Source organism: Camelina sativa, chromosome 13 (assembly GCF_000633955.1).
Source record: "Camelina sativa cultivar DH55 chromosome 13, Cs, whole genome shotgun sequence".
NCBI classification, from domain to species: Eukaryota; Viridiplantae; Streptophyta; class Magnoliopsida; order Brassicales; family Brassicaceae; genus Camelina; species Camelina sativa.
The window spans coordinates 18,292,522-18,313,665 of NC_025697.1; the positions used below are offsets into that span (position 1 = coordinate 18,292,522).

The 21,144-nt window shown below is 36.3% G+C and overlaps 2 protein-coding genes and 1 pseudogene across 6 annotated transcripts; all 3 read left to right on the forward strand.

The window, feature by feature from the left end:
* Positions 934–2,406, forward strand: LOC104737052 (protein DMR6-LIKE OXYGENASE 1). Its single transcript, XM_010457144.1, has 3 exons — positions 934–1,201; positions 1,308–1,877; positions 1,980–2,406. Exons 1-3 carry the CDS (start codon positions 974–976, stop codon positions 2,232–2,234), a joined length of 1,053 nt encoding a protein of 350 aa, XP_010455446.1. The 5' UTR covers positions 934–973; the 3' UTR covers positions 2,235–2,406.
* LOC104737053 (WD repeat-containing protein DWA2-like) lies at positions 8,350–10,132 on the forward strand. 5 transcript variants are annotated; one of them, XM_010457146.2, is made up of 5 exons: positions 8,350–8,686; positions 9,286–9,382; positions 9,479–9,524; positions 9,669–9,742; positions 9,834–10,132. In XM_010457146.2, the coding sequence occupies exons 1-5, from the start codon at positions 8,599–8,601 to the stop codon at positions 9,868–9,870; spliced, it is 342 nt and encodes a 113-aa protein (XP_010455448.1). In that variant the 5' UTR covers positions 8,350–8,598; the 3' UTR covers positions 9,871–10,132. The 5 variants fall into 5 exon arrangements, 2 of the variants coding, with proteins under 2 accessions (XP_010455448.1, XP_010455447.1); XM_010457145.2 differs by having other exon boundaries at positions 8,353–8,686; positions 9,660–9,742; XR_759689.1 differs by lacking the exon at positions 9,834–10,132 and having other exon boundaries at positions 8,354–8,838; positions 9,660–9,827.
* Positions 13,256–18,070, forward strand: LOC104738360 (annotated as a pseudogene).

The following is a 21,144-nucleotide window of genomic DNA, read 5'->3' on the forward strand; positions in this document are numbered from 1 at the left end:
TTCTTTCTTCAAAGACTAAAACTTAGTAGGTAGGTAAACTCTCTCTTGTTTGTGCTAAAGCTCAACCTAGCCTTAGCACCCCTATTTATAGATCTAGGTATCGACTATTCAATTAGCAAACTACCTAATCTAATTCTAATAGGAATTGGACAATTTCGTTTTTCTTTATAGATTAGGAAATTATTTTTTTTCTTCATATTTACATTTCTGTTGTAAACGTGAAACTCTCTTATGTTCTAGATACTTCTATCACCTTCTATCACCTTCTAATCCTTCATGAAGCCTCCTGCTTCTAGATCTTTTCTTGTCACGCACCGACATAAATAACTTGAAATTATGTTTTTGTATTAGTGTCATGTCCTTGTGAAGTAGTTCATCCACTTGTTCAAATGGTGTATCTTCGTATTTATATATTAATATACAAATTTTGTGAAATTTTAAGATGAAAGAAGATGGATCACAAATTCAAGATTTAAAAAAAAAACGAATTTTGATCACATTTTCATTAAGTATATATATATATTTGCTTTGACGTATGTAATGGGTATAATGATTTAACAGCTCGATTGGCAGGTCAACGAATCAACCGTGCTCTAAACGTTGTATATTTTTTCATGTTTAGATAAGACTTCAAATCAATTTAAAAGATCAGAAAATCATATACAGTCATTATTTTTTCATGTTTATTCATTTACACTCATACAAACCATTGACAATTTAGTTTTTGTTTAGATAGATAATACGACACTTGTACACCTCTTCACTACAACTAAATAATACAATTACGCAAGTGTTACTTTACAAATGTTGCCGTAAGTATAACGGCTAAAAATATACGAGAATGACGTCACCATGGCCGACGTCACACCTCAATGTTCCTAGATTACTTAAACTATATATCTGTACCCATATACACATTAAACGTTACAATTGTTCATATTATGAAAGATTGACATTTCCAAACTGCCTAACCATGGCGGCTTCTGCAACATCTAAGCTCTTAGTGTCTGATTTTGACTCGTCCATTAGCCATGTCCCTCCAAACTACGTCCGACCCATCTCGGACCGTCCGAACTTGTTGGATGTTGAGAGTTCCGGCGATTCAATTCCTCTGATCGATCTCCGGGAGCTCCATGGACCTAATCGAGCCGAGATTGTCCATCAACTTGCTAACGCAAGTTCTACTTATGGTTTCTTCCAGGTAACTCCTCATTTAGTTTTGTTTTGTTTCATTTTTACTATTTGTTATCCTTAAAATTCACTATGCTACTTGGTTTTCAAAAAAATTCGTGTTGATTATGTAACAGATCAAGAATCACGGAGTACCGGATAAAACAATAGATCAAATGCTAGCCGTTGCTAGAGATTTTTTCCATCAACCGGAGAGCGAAAGAGTCAAACATTATTCCGCAGACTCAACAAAGACGACGAGAGTGTCCACCAGTTTTAATGTCAGCGCAGACAAGGTCTTGAACTGGAGAGACTTCCTTAGACTTCATTGCTTTCCCATTAAAGATTTCATTCAAGAATGGCCTTCTAGTCCCGATTCCTTCAAAGAAGTCACAGCTGAATATGCCACGAGCGTAAGAGCTTTGATCTTGACACTTCTTGAGGCCATCTCAGAGAGCTTAGGCCTTGAAAGCGACCATATAAGCAATATATTACGCCAACATGCTCAACACATGGCCTTTAACTACTATCCGCCATGTCCCGAGCCCGAGCTTACCTACGGACTTCCCGAACATAAAGACCCAACCGTTATCACGGTCCTTCTTCAAGACCAAGTCTCTGGTTTGCAAGTCTTTAAGGATGACAAGTGGTTTTCTGTTAATCCAATTCCCAACACTTTCACCGTCAACATCGGCGACCAAATGCAGGTTTGGTAATCAAAACGAATAAAAACTTTTGGTTTAATTTTTAATTATATAATTTTTGGTTAAAATTCTTCTGTTTTATGTGGTTGTGTCTCCTCGTTTTAGGTTATAAGTAATGACAAATACAAGAGTGTGATCCACAGAGCCGTTGTAAACACCGAGAGGGAGCGATTATCGATTCCAACATTCTATTTCCCTTCGACAGATGCAGTGATTGGTCCAGCAAACGAGCTGATCAATGAACAAGAATCTCTTGCTGTTTACAGAACCTTCCCATTTGTAGAGTATTGGGACACGTTTTGGAACAGATCACTCGCTACTGCGAGCTGTCTTGACGCCTTCAAAGCTTCAACAACCTAAAGAAAGTCTACTTTGTGTGGAATCAAAAAATAAAATCATCTCTATTCGATCTCTTTAATAAGGGTTTTGTACAAATTATTTTTCCAAATGGAAAATGCAAATCAATCATATAAAATCAAAAGTAATACGCAATATAAGCCTTATACATATCTTTTACATGTTTTCAGAGTCACATACATTAGATTATTAAAATTCTAAATATAGATTTCCACTCCTCGAGGACTTTAATTTGATATATTGTGCGTTAATATTTTAAAAATTTACAGTAAAGAAACATGTTATTTTTTAGAGATAGGCTTCCAGGTTTTACTCGCTCAAAACTCATTTAATAGGGACGGTGCAAGATCAGTTTGTTTCTTATGAATGTTAGCAAATGTTCTTTAAAAAATACATTAAGACAAAACTATCACCACTAGACATATCTTTTCAAACTATATATAAACGTACGATAGAATCTTATCTTCTAAAATTATAAAAAGCCTTTGTTGAGTTGTTCCACAGCTTTTCACAAAGCTTCATATGCTCATAAAATTGTTTTTAGACAAGTGGCCCGTTGATGTCCACGGGTTTTGGCCCCACCACAAGTTCGTAACAACCATATTTATAATTGGGTTGGCCAAAATCATCGAGGGTCGTACGTTGGAATCAGTGGGACGACGGAAGGTTCTTTTTTTTTTTTTTTGTAAAGAGTTAATTAAATGCTTAAGATTTGCCAAAGATATTAACAAAAAAAGATTTGTCAAAGATAGGTTACGTGAGCTTGGGACCAAAAGTAGTGGCAAAGAAGTGGTGTGGATGATTGGTTCGGCTTATGTTGGAGCATTAACTTTTTTTGCTATCCGGAGTTGCACTGCGTGACCTCATGAGGTAAATCGCAATTGGAGCATTAACTTGTTTGCTAAGCTTATTTTTTTCACTTCCTTGGGAAACAAGATTTAGCATTAATTTTTCATCTTTGTGTTTGTCTCATCTGTATGTTATAATTTTTCATGTTTGAGTATATTTAATTTTACTTGGGAAATAGAGGAATTATAGTTCAAAACAATTTTACAAAAAGCCTGAAATGTTTGTTTTTGTCTCAATATAAGGGAAAAAAGCACGTGGGATGTTTTGTAATGTGTGTCTAGATGCAATGGTGATGGATCGAAATCGGGAAGAATCTTCCTGTGGATACAGTTATCATGAGAATTGTATTGTGCAATGGTTAAGCACAACAAACACTACAAGAAAACCTGCTTTTAGCGACTACCACGTGTGACTCTTTTTTCAATCGCAAAAATTGCGATCGTCTAGCGAGTCGTTTAAGACTGTTTTCCGACCAAAGTAAAGGCACAAGCAAAACAGTCACATATTTACGACAAACAAAATATAGTTGCAAAAACATCGCATTTTGAGACTGTTCAGTGACAATAATTTATCAAAAACAAAGCGTCACAAATTTGCAACGTATAATCCGGTCACAAGTTTATTTATCCATAACTTGTTACGAATTTGCAACTCCTATTGTTTGCGACGAAGTTGCTACCACCTGTGCGACTACTTTGCAACTACATTTGCGACTGTTAAGCGTCTAACACCTAAATTAGATACTGTTTTGCGACTCTTTAGCGACTCAAATTTTTGAATTTGAAATTTCACATTAGAGAAATGTTAACATGTTTCTATACACATTTCCACTTTGAATTGATCATTATAAGTCATATAAACTTTTTCAAAGCTTTCCATTTCAGTATTTAGGCACAAAAATTTCATTATATCTAAATCATTACAAAGAGTTATATGTTATTTCTTAAGAAGGTTTGCAATTTTCATATAATTGCAAAACAAAGATATGAAAACAATATTTTAAGCTCATAAACTATTTCACATACTATATAAGACAATCATGAGTCCATATTGTTAATTGATATCAATAGAAGTGGCCAAAAATGATAGATTTCAAAAATTTGTATTGTGACTAAAGACTGAGAGTCACAATAGAGTAACAATTTGCGACTAACTTGTTACTAACTTTGCGACTCTTGCTATTTGCGACTATCTTGATACTAACTTTGCGACTACTGTGCAACTATTTTTGCGACTGTTTAGCGTCTAACACCAAGGTTTAGGCGCGTAGTATTCCCTCCATATTTTTAGTATGTGTCTCTTTTGCGACCAATTTGCGACTCTTCTTCGTTAATTTTCAAGGCTAAGAATCCATTTAGGGTTTCTTTATCTCTTTCTAATTTTCGACGAAGTGACGAAAACCTCTCAATTCTCTCTTCCTCTCTGTTCGAATCTCTCTTCTTCTCATCTCGAATCTCTCATCTTGTCCTCTCAAATTTGCTCAAATCTATCCTCTTCTTCTCTAAAATGGCTGGTGCTAGAAAGCCTAAAGGTCGCGGAGGCAGATCCTTAGGAGGTGTTAGGGTTTACAATGGTTTGACTACAGGGGAACCCAGTTCTGCCGCAGCTAATCGGCCCTCCAATGGTTTGACTACAGAGGAACCCAGTTCTGCCGTAGGTAATCGGACCTCCAATGCTTCGACTTCACGCGGAGGTCGAACGTCGTCTCACTCCTCTCAGTCCATGACTAATTAAAATAGAATTAAGCCGTCTCAGTTTCTGCCGAGGACACAACCATCGCCTCTTGCTTCTCAATCACCGCCTCCTGCTTCTCAACCACCACGGGTTGGTTCTCAACCACTGCGGGTTGGTTCTCAACTACCGCGGGTTGCTTCTCAACCACCGCGAGTTTCTTCTCAACCACCGCGGGTTGCTTCTCAACCACCGCGGGTTGCTTCTCAACCACCGCGGGTTGCTTCTCAACCACCGCGGGTTGCTTCTCAACCACCGCGGGTTGCTTCTCGACCACCGTGAGTTGCTTCTCAACCACCGCGGGTTGTTCCTCCACTCATACCAGAACAACCAGACCTAAATATGGAAGAGGATTGCGACGAAGAAAACCCCAATCCTGCCGAAGAAGAAAACCCTAATCCTAATCCAGCCCAAGACTACCAAGAGATGTTAGATGTTTTGCTAGCTCTTCCAGGCCAACAACATCTACCACTTCTGTCTGTCGATCCCATCCACGGCGTTGAGTCTCTATGGTAATATCTCTTTGTGCTTAGTGTTAGGTTAAGATTGTCTTGTTTTAGGTTGATATATATTGTTTTGTTGTAGGTTGAGAATGATTGTTTTGTTGTAGGTTAAGATTGTTTTGTTGTAGGTTGAGATAGATTGTTTTGTTGTAGGTAAAGATTGTTTTATTGATTATGTTACATTCGCTTAGTGGTAGGTTGAGATTGGTTGTTTTTGTTGAGACTAATAACTTGTTTTTGTTTGATTAAGTTTAGTGTAGGACTGCTCTGTTTGATTAAGTTTAGTGGAGGACTGATTTGTTTGATTAAGTTTTCTTTACTTTGTTTTCTTAGTTGTCTTTAAGTTACATCCGCTTAGTGTTACAATGTTTTTATAGAGACTAATACTCTGTTTTTGTTTTCTGACAGGTTTAACATGCACAAAGGAAAAATTTCTCGGGTGATTGCTGGAATATTTAGAAGGAAATTCGATGGTCCTTACTACAGTTGGAAGGTTACTCCTACACACATTCAAGAGAGATATTTCAGGACATTTGCGGTAATGTCTTATAGCTTTCAAAGTTCTATTATTTCTCATAACTGACTTAGTTTCATTATTAACTTAACTCATTTGTAATCTATAGCGGAAGTTCTATTGGGATACTGGGATAGCTGAGCTTGTTAAAGAGGGGTTCTTAAAGATAGCCAAGAAACGAATGAAAGGCATTGTTAGTCAAGCTAAAAACCGTGGTAAACAACCTATTTGGATTCGTGAAGAACTGTGGGCTGAGATGTGTGCTCATTGGAAAGAACCTGAGGTAATGGAGAGGAGTTCAAATGCTTCACAGTGCAGAAAATCCGATCGTGGTGGTCTTGGAGTCCACAAACACCTTGCCGGTCAGAAATCATATGTGCAAATTCATCAAGAAATGGTAATTTAACATTGCTTCCATGATTTTAACACCTTGCTTCCATGGTTTTAACATTTTACTATTTCTTTGTAGGAGGAAGAATTGGGCCGTCCGGTATCATTTGGCAAAGTGTTCATGAAGACACATACTCGAGCTGACGGATCGTTTGTTGATCAAAAAGCTAAACAAGTAGATGAGAAAACATTGGAGGAGAAACTGTGTGAAGTGGACGATGATGGTCCAGAAAATTCAGGGAATTCTTTTGAACGTTCAAGTCATCGTACTCTCAGCATTGAGGAAAAGAATGAAATCTTTCTTAAGGTACTCTCAGCATTGCTTTCTTATAATCCACATTTTGGTTTTCATAATCCGCATGGTTTCTTTATTTGCTGAACATTTTGATTTATTAATACTTGTTTGTAGCCTTGACTAACGAAATGCTTTTGTTTTTCTTTGTTTTAGTGTACTCAAACAGATGAGAAGGGAAACCTTTTTGGTCTTGGATCTCTTGTTGAGACACTTAGGAAAGGGAAAAGGAAGGAAAGCTATGCAGAATCTTCTCCATCAACACCAACACTTCTCGAGCTTTAAGAACAACTTCGCAACAAGATAGCTCATAGATGCTGAGAATGCCCGACGTGATAAGGAGCATCAAGAATCTCAAATGAAGACCGACGAGCTTCTCACCTACATGAAAGAGAAAGATCCAAGATTTGAGACTTTTATTGCTTCCTTGCGACCAAGAGTACCAGCAACAACACCAGCAACCGCACCTGAAGACTCCAACCCTGAAGACATCATACCGCCAGCCACCGTGTCAGGTACTCACCAGCCACCGCGATAGACACAACACCGGCCACCACATCCCCTTTCTCCACTTACTCAAGTTGTAAACATTGTCTTTTCTATAAAAAAACATGAATTGCCTCTTTGGTTTTATTACTTGTTTTTCTTTAGGATGATCTTTTTGGATAATGAATGATTATGATACAATCATTATGCTAATCTTTTTGTTTGATGAATGATTATGATATTTTTCTTAATGATTTGGTTTTCAATTTTAATTTATTTGATTCTTTCCAAATTTTACAGATAAAACAGGTTTATTATATGTTCAAAAATCACCAAATTGCGACCAAATTTATTTTTGTAAAACTATCAGATTAGTGGCAAAATGGTTATAAATATATGATGACTACTTTGCGACGACAGCTAAGGAGTCTTAAAATGGGCACACAATTTAATCACTAATTTGCAACTGACTTGTAACTATGTTTACGACCGAAGGTTCCTAATATAAAAAGTCTGTAAAGAGTCGTTTATTGGTGACTATATAACGGCGTCATAACTCACTTGCAATTTTGCGACCATTTTTTAGCGACCATCTCAAATAGTCGTTTATTAGTCGCAAAGTAGGTGTTTGCGATTATTTAGCGACTAATATTGGAGTTGCTAAACGCATGTTTTCTTATAGTGAAACACATGTTCTCTTTCTAAATTCCAGCTTCAAACTGATGATGCCAAGTGTGATCAGAGAGCAGTTAATTAGAAAGATATAACCAAACACAAGGTTGAGGGGTTGTGACTTAAGTTTTCTTCTTCTTCGGTTCATATTGCATTTAACTTTACCTTCTTTCAAAAAAAAAAAAAAATCATCTTTATTTTTGCCTAGTGTATTCACTCAAATGCAGACAAAAAAAACTTAGTTTTTATTTACTTTTGGAACCAAGAAATTAACACATTGGCCTTTTGTTATTATTATCATCCATTCTTGTTATTTTTTAGTTATTTTTAGTTCATTAACTAAATGGAACCAAAATTCATCAATTCGAGTTTGCACCGAAATTTGTTACAACTCGAACCATTTTTATTTTATGCATTGAATTATTCAAAGAAAACTTCGAATTAAAACTAAATTTTGTGCAATCTATTTGAGTTTATCTAAAATAATATTAATTAAGTATATAAATTATAAAAAATAGAACATTAATTAATTATTTTTGCTCGTTTTTTTGTAATTTTTATTCTAAAATGAACTGAACCAGAAAAAAAAAGAGAAATTACCGTAATGTTACATAAAAGTCGGGTAATTACTATAATGATACATTCATATACTAAAACAACAAACACATAACAGTTTGCAAATTACTTATTAACCTTGTTTTTACAAACGATGCCATTTCTAATTAAATTTGTTGAAAAAACAAAGCTTAATCATCAGTTTCTTCGGATCTCAACTTTCAGAGAGAAAGATATTTTGGCCGTCCGGCATGGGTTGCCGGCTTATGTCCGGTGTATCCGGCTTTGTTCACGGTCTCCTCCACAGATCGATCGACGAAGGAGAAGAAAGACGATCATCACCACCACCACAGCAAGCATCGGAAGAAGATCAAGATGTCGTCGAGGGATCAAGTTAAGCCGTCGCACATTCTGATTAAGCATCAGGGATCTCGTAGGAAGGCGTCGTGGAAGGATCCGGAAGGTAAGATTATTATGACTATTACTTACTAGAGAAGCCGCCGTAGGGAAGTGGCAAATCGATCCGTGAAGATATTGTCTCCGGCAAGGCTAACTTCAAAGAAGTGGCGTCTCGTGTTTCTGACTGTGGCTCCGCTAAACGCGGCGGCGATCTCGGTTCGTTTATTATCCCTAGTCTATAGATGAAGGAGTTTAGGTTTAGCACTTAAGAGTAAGATGATCCTGTGGCTATTTAGAGTTTGGGAGATACGATTGATCTGGGTAGTCTTGTAGGACGAAGCTAGACTGAGTTCAAATTGAGATAGTGATAGGAGAAGGGAGTTTGAGCATATATTAGTCTGCTTGGAATACATTGCCAATGTTTAGAATCTGAAATCTCCTCATTGGTGCTCAGAAGTCTTACTAACCTTTAGCTTCTGTTGTCACTCTATTTCTCTGCTTCCGTTTAAAACAAACACACAAACCCAAAAGAGCCAATAAGCTGTTTAGACTGTTCTTTACATCGTCCGTGCACAGAGCTGAATAAAATCGTTGTAGAACTCAACCTTTTGACTTGGTATAAAAATATCATCATATCTTAGCTGTGATGGATTAAACATTCAGTTGTGCAGATAACTGCAGAGGATGAATCTGGCATACATGTCTGGGATCTCCGGAAGGCCAAGGTTCCTCTCCAAGTGATTCCTGGTCATGCAAACTGGTATGTTTGCTTCCGTTTCCTTTTTGCAAACTTTTTTTTTTAAGTAATCAAAATCCTTGAATTTGTGCCTTTGTATTTTTCTGTCAAATTTTGAAGGACATGGGCTGTCAAGTGTAATCCTGAGTATGATGGACTGATTTTGGTACTCTGCCCTCTTTTCTCCTTTGTTTTATTTAACACAATCAAATCGTTCTACTTAGTAGTTATGTATGCCACACCTTGTCTTTTAGCTAAAATGTGCCGTTTTATATTTGGTATATGCTTTGTTTTCGTTTAGAAAACACAGAGCGCTGGAACAGATTCGGCTGTCAACCTGTGGTATGCTTCAGCATCATCCAGTGATGACAAACCCTCACAAAGGTTGTGTCAAGTTTCCTGATCTCCTAGCACCAATAATTTCCATTTTTTTTCCCCAACATTGTTTTGATTCTATAGTTACCATCTTTCTCAGCCCTGTGGAATCCATACGTCAGCGTTTAAGCTTCTGAGAGGAAACTCACGAGGATGATTCAAAGCTGCCTTCAAGGTGGATAATTGTAGATGGTGACACAACTTCAAGCTTCTGAGAAGACTGATTATTAAAACTTGGAGAAGTCGAGACTACAGAAAAGAAAAAGTAGCAAGCGAAAGGAAAAGGAGATCTGACTAAGTGTAGCAACTACAGTGATAGTAATTTAAGTTTTGGGATCCGAGACTTGTGTTATGTATAAACTGCTAGTTGGTTTATGAAATGATGTATTTCTTTAAGAATGTCTATTAGCTATAAATTGAATTAATATTTTACAAATTAAGCAGGTTCCACCAAATGTAAATAGGCTTATACAATTTGCATAACATAAGAGTCATCTATATTAGCATTCTTTGCAGAAGATAAAAGAGTTGTGACAGAGACAGAGGCACTGAGATTTGTTTGGTTGTAATTAATAGAATCTTAGGGTGAATGTGAGGTTTTATTTACAACTAGATCATTTAGGTACAACTAAGAAAATTTCAGTATAACTTGAACTACTTGGTGCAACTATACTAGAGCTATTAAAATAAAGTTTAAATATGGATCATGTGAAAACGAATAAAAAATAGAGTTTTGGCGGCGGGATATTCATTTAAAATCATCACATATGTGGTAAAATGAACCAAAGACAACATGATATTAGTAAAAAATTATTTGGTATACACATAATTATACATAGTTGTCCAGTTGTACTCTCATATTCATAGTTGAACTTTTGCATTTTTTTCGTATTTCCAGTTGGACTATAATATAAATTATTAGCAGTTGGCCACAAGATTTATCACTATTAATTAGTATATACAAGGTTTTCATAACACAATGTTCATAAAAACTTGGGTTTCACCTCTTTTGTTTCATTTGAGGTGATCACTTACTAAGTCTTCCTTATACAATAAAGAGTGTTTTATGTGAAAACGATAGTATATATTAGAAAGTGAGAAATTCTTGTATTGTTGATTAAACATGGTTCTTTAATAGTTCAATATGTAAAGAAAATCTTATAAACCTTAATTATCATTTTCATATTTTAAATAGAAATGCAAATCTAAATATATATTTAGTTGTACCTAGTTGAACTGAGTAATACAATTCGGCAAATACTATTTATGTTATCTAAATATTACCCTATATAGTTAAAATGTAATTTTGTGTGGTTATTATTCATTACCTCTCGAAAATATAATAAATAAATAAACAATTACGAATTACATAGGTTGTTCTAGTAACATCTCTTACTTGTTCTAGTAACATCTCTTACTTGTTCCATTTCCGGTGAACAACAACGACAATATTAGCTAGGGTTGCAGAAGAAGATATGTTGAAGATGAGTACAAAATTACAATAATATATTTCATTAAAACGGATTTACGGACGTATACTAAGTAAAAGAATGTTATGTACGTACACTAATCTCAAGAACGTTATGTACGTACACCAAACTGCAACATACATTAAACAAAAGAACGTTATGTACGTACACCCAAACTGCAACATGCATAGCTTATATTTTTCACACCTCTATAACTATGTTCAACGGTGGGTTTGACACTTCTATAACTATGCTCAACGGTGGGTTTATTTGTAATTATGAGAATATGGTGAGAGAATGTGATATGCACCTTTTAGTTATACATATCTTTATGTGTGATTGTTTCACTTATCTCCTAATTAGTCTCAAACAAGATTGAATGACATAGTTCGCTTTATGATGATTACAATCACGTTTCTCACATAAGTACTTGTCTTGAATGTTACATTAAAATAACTTGTGCACGTACATGTTTTGAATGTTTTGTTTGTAAACAATTTGTGTGTTCATATGTACGTACACGTTTATAACTTGTGTACATATGCGTTCATATGTCGTACACGTTCGATTTTAGGTTTAATGAACCCAAAATTACCAGAATATCCTCGTCTTCCACCTCTAACATACGACTGAAAACCCTAATTTCCCCTGCCTCACTTTATTTTTTCACGACTTATGTCTATTTTTTTGGTTTCACTTGTGGGGTTTTTACTCAACTATTATAGATTTTCATCTCAACATCTGATTTCTAACTTAAAAACCTATAAAAAGTGAGTTATATTGTTTGTCTGATTTCTTGGTCGATTATACTCAAATCATGTTGAGGAAGAACAAAGACATAAGCTTCAAACTAACATGTAAATAATGCAAACAAATCTAACATATGTTTTCCAATAGTCACCAAAAAAAAAAAAAAACTAAGTCTATCATGTCTAGTATACCATATACTGACTCTAACAAAATATGAGGTTATTCTAGTCAGATTTAAATCTATCGCAATAACCAACAATATCTCTACCATATTTTATAAGTCTACCGTTACATTTTTATAAATCTCTCAGATAAATCTAATAACTATATAAGTATACCAAAACAATCTATTAACAGCTTAAGTCTGTCAATTATATCTATTGCAACGGTTAGTAAGTCTATCAAAACTATCTTCGCTACCAAAAAAATCTATCTAAAAACTCGCTCAATTAATAAGTTTATCATCAAACACAATTAATCTACCAAGTTAATCTACCGAAAACATAAATCTACCTAATTAATCTACTTTTCACATAAGTGTACCATCAATACAACTAAATCTTCCATTTTCATCTACCGTACACCTTCCGTCTACCAACTTAATATACCAACTTTCTCTACCATTTTTATGTATCTGATTTGTATACCATCAAACCAACTATAGACTTTCTCCCACTTTCCAATGTTTTTTTAATGGCATTTTCTGTAATTGCATTTTTTCCTAACACAAGTTTTAGGGATAAAAATGGTACATAAGTTATTATAATAATTATCAACCTTTTTATACTACTTTAGTAATAAGGAAACAATTTAGTAATATTATAGTAACTCTCCAAAAAAAAAAATGTATCTTTCATAACTTTCTAGTTCTTGTGTTTCGATCTTTTCCTTTTCTTTTACAATTCGCATAATTAGATCTTATACGCTTTATGCAAATTTAAGTTTAAATTTGAAGAATGTATCTTTTGATCTTTGTTTTTTTTTTATTTATTCTGAATTATAGTATATTTAACTTTTAACTGTTATTTTGTCTCATTGTCAAAAAATGTAAGATTAATATCAGCCGGAACAGGAAAATTAATTCCAACTTTTGAAAAATGGAAAATATTGTCAAAAAGAAAAATGGAAAATATTGTCAAAAATGAAAATTAATTCCTTATATATGACACTGATACGGCAAAGTTTTGTTCTCTCTATATAAACAAACTTATTTTTTTCTCTTCTTCGTTACAAGAACATCTAACAAAGCTTTTCGAGTTTCTAAGAATCTCTCTTTACAAGTTTCGAGTTTGATTATAGAATCATGAATTCATTGTTCAGTATGTTTGATTCCTTTTGCTCAGGGATTATGAAGAACAAAGCTACATCTAATCCATCCTCTCATGGATCCTCTACTTCTTCCTCGGGGATTCAAGCCGTGTTGACGGAGAAGACACCAAAGAAGTTTATAGTGGAGAAACCTTTGACTCTGAGGGTTGCACCGGAGTTTGACGGGCTTCATTGCTTCGAAACCATAGTTACTTCCTGATTTTTTTCTTTAGGTCTTGTGCTTGTTACATACTTTTTAATAGTATTATAAATGAATGTGTTCCTTAAATTCAAATAAAAAGTGATTGATTCAACTGGTTTATAAGTTTCTTTATTTGCTATTTCTTCATTGAATTCATGTTCAATGACGATGTTCTTCCTGATTTATTTGCTATTATGCAAGAATTGATGAGCGCTTAAACGTGAAAATAGTTGCTATGACGATTAACCAAACTTCGCAAATAGTTTTAAGAGATTAGAAAATTTAAGTTACATTTATTAGGGCCTGGACATATAAATAAACTGAACTAATTTAGCCAAACAGAATGCTTATTCGGTTCATTGGATGAAACTTTAATCGGCAAGAGGAAACATGTAATTCGATAGAAGTCAAACAATTTTTTTTTTTGACATTTTATCTTAGTTACCAAAAATATTTTTCCCCAAAATTTAACTGAAATTACATATTGGATATAAACTAATTTTCTTTTAGGATCACAAATCAAACCTAATTTTTTTTTAGGTTCTAACCCTGCATTAGTTTTTTTTGTTTTCTTTTCTTTTTCTCTTGAATCGAAAAATTTATCTTCTACAAATAATTCGAACTTTATTTGATTTAGCACGGAACATTTTCAAATCGAACTTTATTTGATTTAGCACGGAACATTCAAATCGAACCTAACCAAACAAAATTTTAAATGTCCAATAAGCTTCAACCCTACACTTTCTTTTCCGATGAAATTTTATTAGGGGTGTTCATGGGTTCTAATTTCTAAAAAATTTTAAAAACTTCCACAAAATCTTCATAAGGATTGATAGAGCGTATTCTATAGTTTACTAAAATCTTGTAAAATGTTCCAAACAATCTCTGTATTTTTGTGATACTTTCCATGACATTATTTTGTGAATAAAATATATAAAATCATGAACCAATAACATAATAATTGAATTCTTTAACAATCCTAAATTCTTTTGTTTTAATTGAATAACATAAAAAATTTAATGACTTTAGACCATCACCAACGGGAGCAACCTTAGAAGGTTGCTTTAAAAAAATAATTATTTTAATTATAATGATATATTTATTATTTTTATTAATATTAATCAGTAACTACATGACACTTGTCAGAAAATTCTGCCAAACGTTTGTGAGCATGAATTCTCCTCTTTTCTTATTCTTTCTCTTTCCTCTATTAATTTTTTTATGAATATTTTGATGAGCACTCCCTAGTGGAGATGCTCTTATAAAAGTCTAAATCCAATAACCTAAATTTGTTAAGATTTTAAATGACTTTTTATAAATTACAAACTAATAACACTAAACTTTAGCAGAGTTTAACAAATCTTGATATACCAACAACAAATTCAACATAACATTTAAAGCTTTTAAAACTCTACAAATCTCAAACCAATAACCCCCACTTAGCTTAAACACTAACAACATTCTTCAAATTTTAGGCTCATGGCTGTCTCTCACAGTCAAATTAATTGACAATATAGCTTCATTTTCTATAACTAGGACCATGTTCTTTTACTAAACGCTGCGACAGCGGCAGCGACGGAGTTAAATGACATGTCACGAAGAGTCGAAATAAACTAAACGACACCGGAACTTAAAAAAATAACTGTTTCAGATGAGTCGGAGAAGACAGAAAATGAGTCGCGACAACATCATATGAGTCACTGAAGTTAACAGCGATACTTTAGTCATCATCTCCACTCATTTTCTTCGACAATTTTCCTCTCACTACTGTGTTTTCCTCTCTCTCCTAAAACTGTTTTTCTTCTATTTTGTCAGCTGTCGCAACGTTGGGTAAAAGAACAGGGCCTAGAATGAATTTCTGGTTGCGTAGTGATATTAGAATACGATTTAAGATGATAGAGTTTGTCAATTTATTTTCACCTAGCTAATAAATCTTCATACGGCAGAGACAATTTTGTTTTTCTAGTTTCTATTGAATTAAGTAGCATGGGACATGTTGAGGTAGATGGTTGATTTTAGTTGACTAAGCACACACTGTTTGATATATTCCTTAGACATTGTGTGTTGGATTAAAATAAAATTAAACTTTGTGACTCTGACTATGACAAAAGATAAGAAATTCAAACAGCAAAAACTTAAAATAATTCCAAGAAATGGAAACATTCTAAGAGGAATCACAGAAAATGCTTAAGCTTCCTCAATATTAGTCCTCAACTACATTACATCTCTCTCTTTCTCTCTCCCTTGGAATGAGGTATCACAGAAAATAAACCTTTGTTGTACTAACTTTCATAGTAAAGTTTCACTCTCTTTTTATTGGTCCATTTAACTTTTTTTTTTTAAATAATATTTATTTTTAATTAAATAAAAATATAATAATGTACACTAATCTATACTTTACGCCACTAGAAAGGAGACTGTGAATCAGAAGAAGATTTTAACTCCTCTCACTGCAATAAAAAGCTCATAGGAGCCAAGTACTTCATCAATGGTTTTCTTGCGATGCACGAAAGCTTCAACTCTACAAAATCACTTGACTTCATTTCCCATAGAGGCTACAATGGTCATGGAACACACGTAGCTACCATCGCAGGCGGTTCTTATGTTCCCAATACCAGCTACAAGGGCCTAGCTGGAGGGACTTGTATGAGGTGGGGCACCGTGTACTCGTATAGCAGTGTACAAGACTTGTTGCTATCTAGATGATGAGGACATAACGATTTTTTCAGCCGCTGACATCTTGAAAGCAATGGACGAGGCTATTCATGATGGAGTTGATGTTCTGTCTCTTTCTCTAGGCTATGAAACTTTGTATTCAGAAACCGATGTTCAAGATGGGATAGCTACTGGTGCATTCCATGCAGTACTGAAATGTATTACCGTAGTTTGTGTGGCCGGTAACGCGGGTCCATCGGCTCAAATCGTTACAAACTTGGCTCCTTGGATCATCACAATAGCTGCAACTACTCTAGATCGGTCCTTCTCTACACCTATGATACTTGGGAACAATTAAGTGATATTGGTAACAAAAAGATATACACTATTTATATTATTGAAATTAAATGTTTTTAAAACATTTACAGATCTGTTTCTTATATATATTGCAGAGGTCCAGAAGTTGGCTTCACTAGCTTGGTTTACCCGGAGAATCCAGGGAATAACAATGAAAGTTTCTCTGGGTAATATTATCTATTCTCTAGTTTCTTATTAGGACAAAATCTTGTAATATGAAAATGATCAATTATTTGAATTTACCCTGGTTCTTGTAATGTAGAACATGTGAGTGTCTTTTCATCAACTCTAATAGTACAATGGTGGGGAAAGTTGTGTTGTGTTTCACCGAATCACCTTACAGTACTTCTGTATTGAGGGCAGCAAGTTATGTTAAGAGAGCAGATGGTCTCGGTGTAATCATTGCAGGACAACAAGGAAACATACTCCGACCATGCCTAGATGATTTTCCTTGTGTTGCTGTTGACTATGAGCTTGGAACCAATATACTTTTTTACATACATTCAAATGGGTATGAATAACATAGACTAACATCTTCATCACTTAGAGTAGTTAGAAAAATAAGCAACATTTTCTTGTTTGTCAGATCACCTGTAGTAAAGATACAACCTTCTAGGACACTTATTGGACAACCACTGGGTAAAAATTAAAGGTAGCAAGTTTCTCATCAAGAGGGCCTATTCCAATCTCGGCTGCAATCCTTAAGGTACGTTAGAATAAAGGCTCACATGTTTTGTTTTGTCTAAACTCATCAAATTATCTTACCTCATATGTTGTCAATCAAATGAATGCAGCCGGATATAGCAGCACCAAGAGTGAGCATATTGGCGGCTACAACCACCAATACCACTTTCAATGACCAAGGATTCATTTTCTTTTCAGGGACATCAATGGTGACTCCTACAATTTCAGGAGTTCTTGCGCTTCTGAAAGCTCTACACCGTGATCGGTCTCCTGCTGCCATAAGATCAGCCATTGTACATATGACAAAAGAGAAACATCACTGATCTTGGTATCATCTTTACTCTGCAGCTTGGAGAACAGATCCATTTGGAGAGCAGATATTCGCATAAGGGTCACCTCGGAAGCTAGCTAATCCGTTCGACTATGGTGGAGGTCTTGTGAATCCTGAGAAAGCTGCAAATCTAGGTCTTGTTTATTAATTGGGATTTGAAGACTATGTTCTCTACATGTGCTCTTTTGGTTACAACGAGACATTAATCTCCCAACTTGTCGGTACAGCAACAGTCTGTTGAAATCCCAAACCATCTGTCCTTGATTGTAACTTACCTTCTATCAGAATCCCAAACCTCAAAGACGTAGTGAGTCTCACCATAACCATCACTAACGTTGGACCACTAAACTCAGTCTATAAAGTAACGGTTGAGCGACCCTTAGGCATCCAAGTTACTGTGACCTTGGACCCCGGAGACGCTAGTATTCAACTCTACAACCAACGTAAGAGTCTCGACAACACACAAAATCAACACAGGTTACTACTTTGGAAGCCTTACTTGGAGTGACTCTCTACATAATGTAACCATTCCTTTGTCTGTCCGAACGCAAATTTTGTCTTACTACTACGAGGAGAATTAAACAAACAAAAAACATAATACTAAACATTTGTATCTTATTGTGGAGTTTGTACTAACCTAAATATTGAATGTGATTTGAGCGGACAAAATTCAATAAAAACTGGAAGCTACACATTTTCTTTGGTTCATGTACATTGACCCCACCACTGTCATTCCGCCGAAGACTATTACCAAGTCTGGCAATGAGGAAAAAAACCCAGAGTACATATCATGGCTGCGTCAAGACAGCTTGCTGTTCAATACTCTCATCGCCATGTCCGAATCCTCGCTACAAGCCTGGAACACCTTGTCAGACACTTATGAAAACTATCAAGAGGACACATTCGCCAGCTTCTGACGTAGTTGAAGCAATGTGTCAAAGGCACCACAACTATTGATGCCAACATGCAGCACATCAAGGTCAAAGCTAATGCTCTTACCTTGCTGGGAAGCCCCATGCCTTATGAAGATAAGTAACATCCGCTAACCGGAGTCCCGGTTTGGGAGGTACATTGGTCGATGCACAAGGTGTGTTAGTTGATGCATGGTCAGTTTTGAGCGGACGAGTTTAAGTTAAACGTTGCGTTTTGGGGTTAAGAAAACCCTGGAGTCGCATATAAAAGGAGACTTTGTCGTCTTGTGGCCGAGTTTAGCCGTTTCTGAGAGTAATAAACGAAGTTCTTGAGTTTTTAAGCAATTGGTGAGATTTCTGGAGATTTGTGGCTGTTCTTGGCGAGATCTGAAGCTAGGAGCGTTGTGAGAGGCTGTTAGGAGCGTAGATCTTCTTGTTTGTGAGTCAGAATCGTCTTGGCAAGGTAAGTACATGACCATGGCTTATCTAAGCTGGAGATTTCTCTGATCTGCTTGTTTTTATGGGTTATATTGGCTTGTTGGTGTGTTGTTGCTTCACAAGAGGCTTTGGGAAGCTTTTTGTGATATTGGTTTTGTGTTATTGGTGGTTTAGGTACAAAGATCCAGTGAGGAGCTTTGGGGAAAAACGATGCTAGGCATGTGCATCGGTTGATGCACTTTGTGTGTCGGTCGATGCAATGCGAGGACGGCGCGTTTGACCTAGGAGCCTCGGTCGATGTCATGTGGAGGCATCGGTCGATGCGATTAGGGATTTCGTGTTATGTCGAGCATGCGTGAGTCGATGCAGTGTGCGTGTCGGTCGATGAAAGTGAACCTTGTGTCGGTCGATGAAAGTGAACCTTGTGTCGGTCGATGAAATCTTGTGTCGGTCGATGCAACTATAGTTGGTGTTGGTCGATGCATGGGTTTTTGTCAGTCGATGCAGAGTGCTGATTTGTTGTTGTTTGGTTATTGATTGTTGGGTGATGGTTAAAGATGTTTCTATTGCTTGTGTGTATAGCCCAATAGATGAGAGGATTGTCTTACTGAGTGTTTATAAAATACTCATGCATCTCAATTCATGTTTGTGGTGCAGGTAAAGGCAAAGTGTGATCCTATAATCAAGGCTATGAAGAGGAGGATGTTCTAGAGACTTAGTTGTTTGCTCTGTGTCTTTGTTAGGATTCTAGAGTGGAACTTAGTGGCCTAGAATATGTAACAACCCGTCCCGTGGACCCCACTAGCCTCACTGCTAGCTTGCCTCCATAGGCCCATAGCTGGCCATGCAGGGCATCGATCCTAACCCCACACTGTGGACAGAAACTATTCATCCAAATCCACCAATAGGTTATTTGTGCGCTAGGCGTTCCTCGAACCCTGGTCCCCACCCTTTAACAACCTTCCCACAGGACAAGCTGTCACCAATTGATCTGCAAACGGGTCAGGTCGTTTCAATTTGGTATTAGAGCGTATACGGTTCTAGGACAGGATATGTAATGGAAGTAGACTTATCTAGAAAATAGCTCAGGGTTGCTATAAATAGAAAGTTCTATGAATAGCTAGCAATTGTCTATTTTAAAAATGGGGATGTGAAATGCGGGAGTCCTTGAAGGGGAGTTGCAGCAGTTCATTGGAGATGGACAGGGTTGCTAGATTCAAGGTTTTTGTAAGCTTGTTGGAGGAAATAAGTCAAGTGGTTTGAGTTAACGGCTTGCAAAGCATTTGATGCGGTGAATCAGAATATGCGAACGTATGGTACTTGTTTGTTTTATTACGCTCGTATTGATGATTTGTTGTGGATAATTGCCAAGCGGAAAAGCTATTTTTGGAAAGGGTGTGTGTGAACATCAAACTGTTGAGATGTTTTAGAGTGAGGCCTAGGGGTGGCCAAGGCAGGGGTGATAGTAACGAAGAGTATATGGTGTTGGTAGGACATTGAGATGTTCTACGCGGATCACGGGGTGGTCCCGAGTAGAAAATGCTAACAGACGTTATGACCGTTTGCTATAGGGACGGGGGGTCCTGAACAACTCACGAGGAGATGGGGGTTCTCCTGAGGGGACGAGGGGTTCTCTAGATACCGATGGCTCGAGGGACTGCGATCCGTTGGGGCGGCTAGCAGTGAGGCTAGTGGGCTGATCAACTGGTGACAACTTGTCCTGTGGGAAGGTTGTTAAAGGGTGGGGACCAGGGTTCACGGAACGCCTGACGCACCAATAACCTACTGGTGGATTTGGATGAATAGTTCCTGTCCACAATGAGGGGTTAGGATCGATGCCCTGCAGGGCCAGCTTCGGGCCTATGGGGGCAAGCTAGCGGTGGGCTAGTGGGGTCAACGGGACGTGTATACACAGAATGGATGCTAGGATTGTTGGTTTATGATTTGTTTTATGTTCTGGATTGTTATTGGATTGTTGTTATGTTATTTCTTTATTGGTTATTGGTTATTTGATTTATTATTTTGTTATCCGTTGTTGTTGTTTTTGTTTGGGGATAGGTTGCTAGTGAGTATGGGATCACTAAATATTAGGATTAAATAAAAAAAGGGTCGGGTTGTTTCAGTTTGGTGTCAGTTCCTATACGGTTCTAGGTACGGGTTTGCTGTGTGCTTTGTGTTGTGGATGTTGGATTGAATGCTTGTGTGTGGCATGGGGTCCTAGAACATACTCTTTGAGCCTACTTTGTGATTCCAAGGTGAGTTTTGTTCCTTGTGTAGTTAGAGTCGTTTTGTTTGCTTAGCCGTCT

Bases quoted from the DNA above. Each gene is read 5' to 3' on its own strand.
- LOC104737052 (XM_010457144.1), top strand. From the start codon at position 974: ATGGCGGCTTCTGCAACATCTAAGCTCTTAGTGTCTGATTTTGACTCG. The intron at 1,202-1,307 runs GTAACTCCTCAT...ATTATGTAACAG, and splicing joins CTACTTATGGTTTCTTCCAG to ATCAAGAATCACGGAGTACC. The intron at 1,878-1,979 runs GTTTGGTAATCA...TCCTCGTTTTAG, and splicing joins ACATCGGCGACCAAATGCAG to GTTATAAGTAATGACAAATA.
- LOC104737053 (XM_010457145.2), top strand. From the start codon at position 8,599: ATGTCGTCGAGGGATCAAGTTAAGCCGTCGCACATTCTGATTAAGCAT. The intron at 9,383-9,478 runs GTATGTTTGCTT...CAAATTTTGAAG, and splicing joins ATTCCTGGTCATGCAAACTG to GACATGGGCTGTCAAGTGTA. The intron at 9,525-9,659 runs GTACTCTGCCCT...GTTTTCGTTTAG, and splicing joins AGTATGATGGACTGATTTTG to AAAACACAGAGCGCTGGAAC.